At 45.8% G+C, this 12,275-nt stretch overlaps 1 protein-coding gene across 1 annotated transcript in view; it reads left to right on the plus strand.

Annotated features, from left to right (window-relative positions):
* ALAD (aminolevulinate dehydratase) overlaps positions 1 to 12,275 on the plus strand; it is a 190,025-nt gene that overhangs the window by 162,141 nt on the left and 15,609 nt on the right. Inside the window, exon 9 of the mRNA XM_069609792.1 lies at positions 3,071 to 3,158. Within this exon, the coding sequence (XP_069465893.1) occupies positions 3,071 to 3,158 (88 nt within the window). The remainder of the gene's footprint in view (positions 1 to 3,070; positions 3,159 to 12,275) is intronic.

A 12,275-nucleotide genomic window follows, 5' to 3' on the forward strand; every position in this document is an offset into this window, starting at 1 on the left:
GCCTGCGTGGCTGGTTGGTGAGACCCTATACATGGGTGGACCGCTCCATAGGGGATGCCAGGCTGCTTATTGGTCCCAGTCCTGTCCTCCGTCTTCCATCACGTGGGATCAGCTGAGCTCATCGTCTCCAGGGAATTAAGGTCACGTTCCTCATTAGTTACTATTGTAAGACAATGATATTCTATCATTATGGCAGACACCCGGGAAGCTGTATGACTGGCACACGGGGAGGCTTAAGATTATGCTGACCCACACATTCTTCTCGCATTCCATATCTCACTATCTGCACCCAAGGTTTCTACTCTCGCTCTGGACTATCATTTATTCCTCCCTGTTCCTTGTATTACAAAGTGTCTCTTTATGAAATAAGGTGAAATGGTTGTTTTCTTTTAAATCTTGTATGACCACTGGGTTCATGGTTGGTGGTCTGAGGTCACCTACTATCGCGGAATTCAAGGGTCTTGGACTGGGGCAGTTGTGGGTGTTATAACTCCTGGTGGGCTGGGTGGGCGTTGGAGGTCTGCTTTTGGCCTGGCTTTGATGAATGTGCATGGCGAGGTGCCTGGTGCTGTCTCGTGGCCTTGCAGGGCGCAATCCTTCTTGGGATAACCTGTATTTGCAACAGTTAAGGAACAAAGGGAGGTTTCTATGGGAATTGGCAGCGCTGGTCTATCTACCATGAGTGCTTGGGCCTGTTCAGGTTTCTTCATCGGGCCTGTGTTTATTTCTACCATCACTAGAAAAATGGCGCTTATTTGTATATACGCACTAAATCTATGCTTTTACATTTAATGTTGTGTTGGTGCAAGGTTTTTTAGCACTCCCCCCCCTGGTACATCACAAGTGTATCTATGGGAGTCACCTAACTCTAATGCGCCTATGGGGTGGGAGAGGTTAAATTCCTTCCCAAAAGGGTTCTAGAACAACATGGAAGTAGGAAGATGAATGGGGAGAAGTACCGTTTCTTCCCTTTAGCCTTTAAAAGTAGCCCAGTTCTCTGCCTGAGTTAGGCCCATGTGCACAAAATGCTACACAGTTAATTCAAATTAAAAACCAAAATCCCTGTGTACAGATGCACAACAGGGGTGAAAGGCCCTTATTAACTGAAACACATGGAGATGGGTTAATAGTGCAGTGCTCAGGCAAAAGTGACAGTAAAAATAATGCATAAAACAGCTTAAAGGTTCTAAGATTGCCAAAAAAAAAAAACAGATTGGATGTCTGGCACTGGTATTACCCAGGAGTTATTGGGAATTTGAAAGCACGTGATCAAAGTATGATGCACTTCTTGTTTGACAATATAAGCTACAGTCCATCTTTCTTGGAGTAACCGTATGTACCCTCTTCTTCATCGAATTTATTTTAATTGGTCCGTGCTCCTGTCTGCATTTACTGCCTTCAATATTGCACATTTCATGGTTCTTCCATTGACTATCCCCCTGAGTAAACTCTGAGTAAAAGTGACGGATCTGTCCTCAAGCAGGCTGCACAATTTGCACATGTGCGAGTGCTAACTAACTCTTTGGTGAGTAAAGGAAAGTGGTGTGGTGTGGTGTGCTGTGTGCATGTGGAGAATTGGCATTCACAAGGGAGAGCAAGTGACTTTTCTTTTAATGCATTACTTGCAACTTCCGATTTTTCCTGTAACCTGCATCTTGCTTTGTTTGCTGTGCTGTGGGCATTGCCATAGCACCGGTATTGTAGACCGAAGTGAGATTAACGCAAATAAAAGGCGACGCGACCCAGGCTGGAACAGATGATGGAACGGAATAGATGCTTAGATTTCACAGTAGGTGGTTGGTACAATGTGCAAAAGGTGTTCCTTGGGATGTTTTTCTTGTTACACTAGACACCTGTGCAGTAATCAGGCAATAATCACCTGTTTCAAGGGCTGGAACGGGTGAAAATCGGGGCCTTTACCGAGGGTCACTGGTGCCGTTTATCACCCATTGCAGCCCTTGGAACAGGTGATTGTTGCTATTAGTACTCCGGGTTTCAAATCCGGAAACCCAGGGGGCTAAGAACAAAGGGCCTCATCATGAGTTGGGTGGTATCCCGGCGGTATTACCGTAGGGATTCTGACAGGGCTAATAGCGTTACAGCCAAACCCCCCAGCACTGTTAGCGCCGGATCACGGGTGTGACGGAACGCTAATTCCCCATTCCTTATTGGGCCCATTGGGGAATTCCCCATTCGATCCAATTACCGTCGGCGGTATTACTGTGCGGTAATTGCACCAAAAATCGCCAAATTCCCGGCGTATTTACCCCCAGCTCAGAGCTGGAGGTAAATGCTGCCAAACCCGTGATTTGGCAGACCCTTAAATGCAGCAGTAATGGCGTTACCGCCGCATTTAAAGGTTACCGCCAAACTCGTGATGAGGCCGAAGTATTTTCTTTCAATGAACGGGACGCCTCGTGGAGTACAGTTCATTGAAAGAAATTACTTACACAAGATGGCCGCCACTAAGCTGGAAGGTGGGGCTCCATATGGAGTCCCTCTTCCTTTTCGATGGCGGCCAGCAGCAGGGAGACTGAGCAAAGCAGCAGCGGTCCTCGGGAGGGGAATTGGGGCTGGCGAGAGGGATTTGGGCAAAATTAGAATTAAAGGGAAGGGGAGGATGGGGCTTGGATCCTGGGATTCAGCCCACGATCCAAGCAACTGGAATGGTTGCTCAAACCCGCCCACCCTCCCAGCCCCCACCTAGACCCGGGTGCTAATTGTAAAGCAGGACTGGTGTCTTGAGCCTTCCATGATCCCAAGTCTGACCCTGTTTCCAAGGTGCGACTGGGTTTGGTGTGTTCAGGGAAAATCTGTTCATGAAGTAAAACAGTTGTTCAGTTCTTTGCTGCATTAGGATTCCTCTTCGGCTCCCGATTTCACCTGTGTCAAAGGAGTCGGTTCTCATTCTATGCTTCTATTCGCCAGTCCACTAGCATGCTTGTTTCCATGACTATTCTCATATGGTTTGCCTATTTTTCGTACGACATTTACATGCGTCTGCTCTATTACAAGCGTTCCTTCAAAGTGGAATGCGCATTTTCTCTTAACACATGTATTGGTCTTCCAGAGATGCCGCTCTTTCCAAACCCTCCTTCGGAAACAGGCAATGCTACCAGCTGCCACCTGGAGCCCGGGGCCTCGCACGCAGAGCTGTGGTAAGTAGGACATGCTACGGCATCCGCATAGATTGATACTTCGTAGTTTTAGGCTCAGTTCTAGGCAAAGGGAACTGGCTTAGAGGATTGTTTTGATGTGTGATGCCTGTGTGTGTGTTTACGGAACTGAAATGCCACTGTTGCTTGTGATAGCGGGTCCATTCTGTCTCAAAGTCCCTCCATGTAGTCCTCTAATGTTAAGCACAGTAGAGGTCAAGAGAAGGGGTTTTGCTTTTGAGGTTTGGCATTCTTCTCCTTGCCAGTTGGCACAGATGAGGCTGTGAGGCCTGGAACTTAAACATATTAAATTGCGATAATTCTGAGTCTGTGGCAGAATGACCTGCAGCGTCTGCTTAATCTCCCTGATTCAATCCATGTTTTCTTTTTCTACTAAGTGCGGATAGAAGTAAGGAAGTTGCTCTGTTGTGATCTATAATGTCCTCAATCGGATACATGTCTGTGCAGCACTGCACTTGCATCCAGTGTCTTCACATCAGTATACTTTCATCCATGCATTTGCTTTGATTTTGCTCCTTTTCAGGGAGCAAGCAGTATTACATTGTAAGTGGACATACATTAAAGAAAAGGGGTTGGGGAATTGGATATAAATAATGCTAAGCAAATGCACCAGTGTAAGTGCAGCAATGAAAAGCTGTGGAACTGCTCAATCCTTGGTAGAGCCACAGCCTTTGAAGCCTGTGGCTACATGACTTCTAATAATACACGTTTATAACATGTGTGTTTCACTATTTTACTGGCAAGTTCACTTATTCCGCAGCTCTATTAAGTGTGTGATGAAAAGGGCTTCGAAGGGAGCCAGTCTTCTTCATAGGGCAATCGGGCAATGGTTCTGCAGGTGATGTAAGGAGCAAAGCTCTCCACGTGCAACTTAGCACTTACTTGGTTTAACTCCTCCTATTGTGGCACTTCACATAATGCCCCTCAAATGGGTATGATGCTCTGAGACATGGCCTCCTACAGCATAGCCAACTCTAAATGTGCTTCAAAAGCACAGCTGTTCTTCACTCATTTTGATGCACACCTACATTTCACCCCACTTTTTTTCAATGCAATGTATATGGTTTCGAGGATCCCTGTTGACCATATAAGGGTTTGTGCTTGAACTTCATACAGAAATGTGGCCCCAGAGCTGATTGAGCTGTTCTCGGGCTGTAAAGTCAATAAGGCCTTGAAGGTCAACTGTGTTGACTCCAAAGGGTGAGTTTCTGTCTTAACCCTTGTGAGAAATTCAGCAGCGCTTTACTGCTGGAATGACTTTGCACTTTTTGAGCGCCATGGCACTAGAGCCAGTCCATTCCTGTTTGGACACTTGCAGCAGCTTGCTTTCTGACTGGAGGCCAGAAATGCAGCAACTGAATGGATCATTCGGCTCTTTGCTGCTTCCTAATCTGTTCAGTAGATATCTGTCTGTTTTGGATCCATTTGAAACCTACGGGAGCGCTCACGTGCCACTCCCTCATGCATAACCCCGCCACCCATTACTTTGCTGTTTGGCAGGGTAAAGTCGAATGCTTTGACTGGGGGTTTTATTGCTGACATTCTAATGCCGGCATGAAAACTCAACAACAATCTATTTGCACTCTTCATTGACCTGTAGGTTTCTGCTTTCAGCAGAACCTTCCACGTTACTACTTTCATGTTGGCAGCAGGCACAGTCTTCATGATGTTCACTCCAAGATGGTAATCCTGCGGACCCATAAAAGTAAGGACATGGATACACATGAACTACACAGTTGGCACCTTTAATGCAACTTCAACGTTGCATTCGGCCAAGCATGACCCAATTACTTCAATTTCTGCAATGAATGGAAATTAAGCATACTAAATCTCGCAGCCTAACGCGGTAATAAGAACAATCTTAGAACGTCTTCTGATCTGAAAAGACTGAGGGCTTCTTTTTGGTATGCATGAAATCCAGGCAGGCATTTCCTCGGGCTACTAAACCAATGTTGCTCCACTTGTCTTCAGGTCCTGACGGTCTCCATTGATTTAGGGGCAGCTGTGATTAATCCTACTCAGAATCCCAGCACAACCTCCACAAATATGGTACTTTCATCTGCTTCAATGTTTAGCTTCCCATGTGTCATTTAGGAGCCCTGCTGGCAGCTGAGAAGGTCTCCAGAGTTGCAGCACAATTGGCTAAGATTCTGCTACTGGGTTTTAGGGAATTAGTTTAATTATACCATTCTTGGTCAACCGTGCCAGTCAGACATACCAAAGGGATACCGGAAAGACCTTGCAACAATCAAAACTGCGCAGTTTCTATCTTTTTCTTCTCCAACAAGCCATTGTGTTGTTTTGATGGCCTACTTCCTACGTTTCAGTGATGGGAGATCCTCTTCCAAATTCTACCTCCCTTTTGTTTGCTACTTGTGTTATGAATTGTGAGGAATAATACCCATGTTTAAGGCTAGAGGGTGGGACTGGGGAGTTGGAACCATTGCTTGCTCAATGTTTTAGGCAGATTGCTTGTCCAGCACTAGCCTGGTCTGTGCCTCACACCATGTCAGCCCGAATCATCCAAGGGGGCGTGATTACATACCAGCAATATAGCCGATTACCAGAGCAGGGCCATGCAGTTCAGAGCCGGCACCTTTGGTGTCTGAGAGTTTACCTTGAGCGAGGTCTGGTTTGTGAAAAGGCAGCACTATCCGAACATGGCGGTCCAGATTATGTGGGCATCCGTGTTCTGTCCATGAGCCTTCAGGGTTAGGATGATGGAAGTGCAGGAGGCCCGGGCCTTGGACAGACAAATCTTGTTCAGTTGCCATGTAGTAACTAAAACAAAGACGGCATCTGGGCATTGTGATAGATTTGCCTTCATAGCTGCGTGGGTGGGCTAATGGCTGGGCAAATGTAGGTGCTGATTCTGTTGTTCCAACAAATATTAGCCAAATATTAGCCAATTGTATAAGTGCATAACATCAACTTGTCCAATACAGATCCTAAGCTGGATCTGGAAGAGGAGTGGGAGTTATGAGTGCAGAGATGTTTAAAGTATGGTCAGTGCAGCAAGGAGGAACTGTAGTGGGATAGCAGGGCGGAGGAGCAAGCAGACGAGCAGAAAAGGGAGCAGAGTTGAAAAAGAGGAGTGGTGCAACTAGTATGATAAATGAAGGTGGGAGATAGGAAAGGAGGTGAAGAGAAGAGCAGACGAAGGTGAAAGAGAATCTGTGATGGAGAGAATAGGAAAGCTGTGAGTTTGGAAGTTGAAATGCAGGAAAGGCCAAAGAAATGAGCGAAATTAATACGGGGCGAGCAGTAGGAAACAGCAAACTGTATGAGAGAAGGAGATCAAGGAAGTAGGGTATTCATTGGAAGGAGCAGTGGAAAGGTGAGGGGAAGAAAGGAGCTGCATGGAGAAATGGTGTGGCGGATAGAGAGGGGGTGTAACAAAGGGTGTTAACTGAGAAAGCTGGAGAACAAAGACTGAGGAGGAAGGGACTGAAGGGGAGAGGAAAGGGGGAATGTCCCAGAGCCTCAGTCCAGAACCTAATTATACAGTGTTGACTGAACTGTAGAGCCTAGAGGAGAGACGAGACGAGTTGAGCCAGGCCCACCCCAATGCATGTTTTGGGAGAAGAAGCAAATTATACCGGGCCCAACAGCAGCTAACATGTCTGCTGTCCGGCCCGTCTTAAGGTGACCCAAGGCAATATGGTGGTGATGCCAGGTACTATGGGAATCCGGGAGGACCAGCAAGACATCCTGAAAAGTCCAGCCAGGTCAAGAGGTGCCAAGAAAGAATTGCTGGGCACTCTCAATGCCAGAGACTGGGAGTGACGTTTGCTGGCAGGAAAGCGCCCTGGTCCCTTCCTTTCTTCCCTGAATGAGAGCACCTGCCCTAAAGCAAAGTTACTCCATTTGTATAATGCTCCTAAACCTCCCCAGTGGTCAGAGTCGGGCCCACCTCCTGACCTTTCTGTTGTATCCAATGAAAAGTTAAATCAACATGTTTGCTTCATGTGTGAACATCACACAACCATAATAGTACTTTCATTTGAATCAGAGGATCTGCCTTCTTACATGTATTATACTTTCTTGGACTGGCAGACAGATGCACGGCGGCATGTAAGGTGGGCCTTTGGGGTTTTACCTAGAATGCACCAAATTCACCCAGATTACAGATGGACCTTTTCTCACATGATGACTTGTTACTTCTGAACCTCCCATGGGACTGTTTTCTGCATCTTGGAATGCCATTCTGGTAAGAGTCTCCCATCCCCAAAAGATATACTAGCACACATGTTCAGGGCCAGGGCGGTGTCTGTGACTTCTCAGCAACCCATCCTTTTGGAGGTCATCTTCAAGTCTTCTGATTAGAATACTCTGCACCTTTTCTGGTAGCAAACACTTTGGACACCAACTCTCGACCAGATGTTCCCTTTGTCAGTCCTCACTCGAAAGTCATTTGACTAGATATTCTAGCCGATGTTCATGCTGCCTCCACCCTAAACTATTCATGGGCTCTATTTAATCTTCCCATTTATATAAAGGAATGTGGGTAGGATCTAGATGTAAGGTCAAGTTAGTTGCTGTGTGGTGTTTGTTCTCCTTGTTCCTGTTAATATATTTATGGGGGCGACAATCAATTCGGGGAGTTTCATTTCTCTTCCCACCCCCCCCCCCCCCTGCAATCAAGCGCAACACTATTTGATAATGTAATCAGGTTCTTGACTAACTCTGCTTTTGATTCATGTAATCCTTAATACTTTCTGCAATATATCAGCCAAGAAACAGGCCGGTGGTCAGAAAGAATATATATTTATTTCTCCTTAATTAGTAGACAAAATCCTTATTCACTCAATGATTATCGAGAGGTACGCCACTTCCCTCTGTGGCACAAAACCTCTCACTGCCAACCAGTACAACGTTTAAAACAATCACACGTGGAGTTTTAATTTATGGTCTATATTTTAGCACGACAAACATTTTATAAAATATACTTCTCAGTAAATAATTAAAACCTTTTCTTTGGCACTATACGATGAGAATGTTCCCCTTCAATTCGGAGTTCCTTGCTCACTCTCTATAGAGAGTGTGCTTTCAAATTAGCTATTTTCCCTTTGCTGAACCATGAAGGCACTTTTCTGCACAGCACAGACCCAGAGATTCAGTTTCCCATTGGGATCCCATCTGCTTTAATTTAGTCTTCAGGGAGTGTTGAACAGTTTGGAATTCCGGTTTAGGGGATTTTTGGGCTTGGCAAAAGGGATATAAGTGATCCGCGATTACTTTAAACAATTATCTCATTATCAGCACTGGGAGAGATTTCGGAGATTTCAAATTTCCCAGAGATCGCCCCGTGTCCCTTTGGCTATTGTGGTAGGTCAGAAGAAGGAGGCGGACAAAGAGGTGTCATTTATGCCTGTGATTTTATTCAAATAATACATTTTTGTTATTCAAATAGTAAACAAAAGGGCTACCTACCCCTACCAAACAGGGGTTTCCCTACCTAACGGAATCTAACTAGGGTGCTTGTTGTCAGTGAGATAGTAAAAATCTGTCATCCATCCAAAAACTACCCTACTCTGACCCTACCACTAATTATCAACTAACAAAACAAAAAGGGGTTCCAGGAGAATGACTCCCTTCTCCTGGGCAGGCATTCGCAGCCTTAATAGTCTATCTTGTGATAGTTCCTTGTGAAGTAGTTAATCAGTTCTTTCAAAGGGACTCTTCCACCTTCTCCCAAGTATCCCCTGTCTTGACTTATTTACAGTTCCTGGTTTCCTTACTTGCGGGTCTTGGCCTGTATTCTTCTGGATTTCCATTACATCAATATCTCTCTTTTACTTGTTTCACAGTCTTTCATTCCCTGGAGACCATTGTCCCCGGTTTCTTTTACCACTGCGTTATCTTGTAGGTACTTCCCTTATTGGGAACCACTATGTATGTTCTTCTCTTCCGCTTTGCTTTTGTCTTACCAACCACTGAGACAAGTATTACCAGTCTTTTGACTTACTTCACTATCTTTACTGCTTTTGTAATCCAGGGGATAAGTGTAAGGAGTCCCTCTGGATTCAATATATACTCTGCTGCTTTCACACTTACTGGGATGAGTAAGATGAGCCCTTTGGGATTTGTTATATGTTCTGCAGCTTTCACAGTTACTGAGACAAATATGATGAGTCCCTCAATATTCGTTATACTCTCTGCTGTTTTCACGTTTACTGAGATGAGCATAATGAGTGTTTCAGCATTCATTATACTCTTGGCTGCTTTTATCATTACTGAGATGAGTATAATTAATCTCTCAGTATTCGTGATACTCTGCTGTTTAATGTATGCCTGTGGCCCCTCCTGGGTCTTCCACCGTTCCGGTTACCTCTAGCTTATTGGGTTGGCGTCACCGGTTCTTCCTGTGGAGGTGGCATTACGCTGGCTCGATAAATGTTTGCAGCGTCTTCCTTTCCTTCTCTGCGGCTCAGCAAAGTATTCTGCTGGATGGTCTCAGCGTTGTTGTCGGACCATGTGGTCCACCTCCATGAGGTTACACCACCACTTGGCAAGGCTTGCCACACACGAGTCAGCTTCCTGACGGCTCCTGCACCGCTTTCCTCCTTCCTTCTCCATGTCCTCTTGACCAAGGACCTCCCGGAATGCCTTGGCTTCTCTCTCCCAGGAATGCCTTGGCTTTCTCTCCCATGTTATGAACTTCCGGGCTTCACCTGCTCGATGACCACAACTGCCTAATGCAATCCTTCTTTAGTTTTTATGCATTGTAGCTGGGCCCTCCCAAGCAGAGGATCTTTATCCTTCTCTTTCTCTGGGGTATTTTTTTTTTTTTACTCCATACTTCCCACTCTTCACAATATTCTCTATTTGCCAAAGAGGAGTGATCAGCATTACTCCTCCACTCTTCTTCTCAGTGGATTTGTGTTGGGTTTTCATATTGGAAGTTGTATCACAATAGCACACAATGGTCTGTTCAGGTTGTCTTCTGAGGCAGTGATGGTCTGAGGGGTTCATGCGAAAGTGGGGCAGAGAGTTATTTCACGGAATGGGAGTCCTTGTCCCTAAGAGGGTTGTCTCTCCCTATGAGGTCCCGTTAACTGCCACCCCTAGGGCCAAGTTTGCATAGCCGGCTCACCTCCTTAGCCTAAAAGGAAAGGGCTCCTATCTATGGAGTAGTGACAAGATCATGTGAATCGTCCCAAGATGTGGGAATTAAGTAAATTATTTATTAATCAGGAAATGCTGGAGATCTGCCTCTGGATGCCCACCCCATTGATGTCCATATAGGGGGAAGATATTAATTCAAATAGATCCCCACCAATGATTTGTTCTGCTGGAATAATGCACTTACTTTGAAGCTCTCTAGGTTCTGCACAGGAGCATTGGGAAGCCATCCTGGGCCATCTAATGGGATGCATAGGGCCCTGGCCGGACTGCCTCTCCTGTTCTCCGTCATGGATGACACTCCAGACTCAACCCTTCTGTCTATTTGTCTCTCCAGAGTTTAGTTCCACCTTTCTCCTCTTCGCTCTCTGCCCATGTCCATGTCTGATCCCATTTTTCCACTGTGCGCACAGTTGTAAAACCTCCTTGCCACCACCCAAAATATCTAAATTGGGTTGAACCGGCTCATTGGCTAATAATTCTGAATGGATATCTATTGTTCATCCCCCTAAACAAGACACACCTCTTCCCAGTGATTGGTCATTGGGTCTCTGTGTCCCATTTCTGGGAGTTCTTACTCTACCCATCTGAGATTGCATTTCTGAGCAACTTGAATATGAAGTTAAAAAACTTCAACATGGCACTTTTCTCAAATTTTCAAATAAGGGTCACAACCCATATATTTCGAATCGCAATGAACTGTGTCTGGTGTCGGGAAGGTGGTTGCCTGTGCCAATGACAGATTTATGTGATTTCCACAAAAACGATTACAATTAGAATCCTGATATCTTACAGACAGGTGTTTGATTACATAAACTGCCAGACACCTGGCTCTCTTATCTGTAATTTATTCTAGGAAGCTGCAGACATATTTTACCATATAACTTTGGTTCCCATGGTCGAATTTTGAGGGGAGTCCTGTCATGCCCCGGTGTTCGATTCCCCTGTATAGCTGTGGGATCAAGAACAACTGGAGATTGGCGTGGCGCTTGTTACAGCTAAAAGCTCAAAAAAACGACATCGCCCATCATTCCCTGTCTAAGCACGGTCACGTGATGCAGAAGCGACGTGCCTCCGGGCTTCCTGATGGGAACACTACTAGTAGCAGTGAGAAACGTTCCTCAGATGCTCCTTAACTGTGTTGCTGTTTCACGTTAAGTCTCATCCGTATCTACGACTTCCTGGTATCCTGATTCTTGGTTAATTTAAAAGGACTGCTTTTTGTCTGTTCCCTGTCCGGTCTCTGATGCCGGGTTCCCCTTTCCCCTAAGTGCTAGTTTCCTCAGCTATCGAAATCCTGGACTACATTTCCTCTGTCGGCCTTTGGTCTTTCCTGATGCTACTACTAAGGCGGCTTTTGTCTTATCTCATTTAGGTGGCACGGCCGCAGCCTGGGGCAACCCAGTCTTGGAGGCTGACGACCCAGCCTTATACGATTTCGATGCCCTGATACAGGCCATGAATGCCGTCTTTGGTGCCCGGTATAAGGCCCAAGCATCCAACTTGGGGTTCCTTGCTCTTACCCAAGGCAAACAGGAACTGTTACCGTATCTCACCTGCTTTAATCTGCTGGCCACGGAAACATGGCCAGAACAAAAAAAGGCTGCAGAGTTCTACAAAGGGTTATCAGAGGAATTAAAAGATGCATTAGCCTTTGTACCTTCTATTCCTTCAGTGTTTTCTGAATTGGTGGACCTGGTCTTACAGGTGGATGCTCGGCTTCGACAAAGACTGGGAGAAGGCCGAGTTCCCGACTTGCGCCCCACTAAATTGGCTCCTTCTGCTCCGACTTTGTTAGGGATGTAGAACCCATGCAAATTGGTGCAACCAGAGGCCCCCTAACTAAATCAGAGAGAGAAAGAAAGAAAGAGAGAGAAGAGAGAGAGAGAGAGAGAGAGAGAGAGAGAGAGAGAGAGAGAGAGAGAGAGAGAGAGAGACGGAGACGGACGGGAAACAATTTGTGCTTCTATTGTG

Source organism: Ambystoma mexicanum, chromosome 8 (genome assembly GCF_040938575.1).
Source record: "Ambystoma mexicanum isolate Mex_15411 chromosome 8, UKY_AmexF1_1, whole genome shotgun sequence".
Classification (NCBI taxonomy): domain Eukaryota; kingdom Metazoa; phylum Chordata; class Amphibia; order Caudata; family Ambystomatidae; genus Ambystoma; species Ambystoma mexicanum.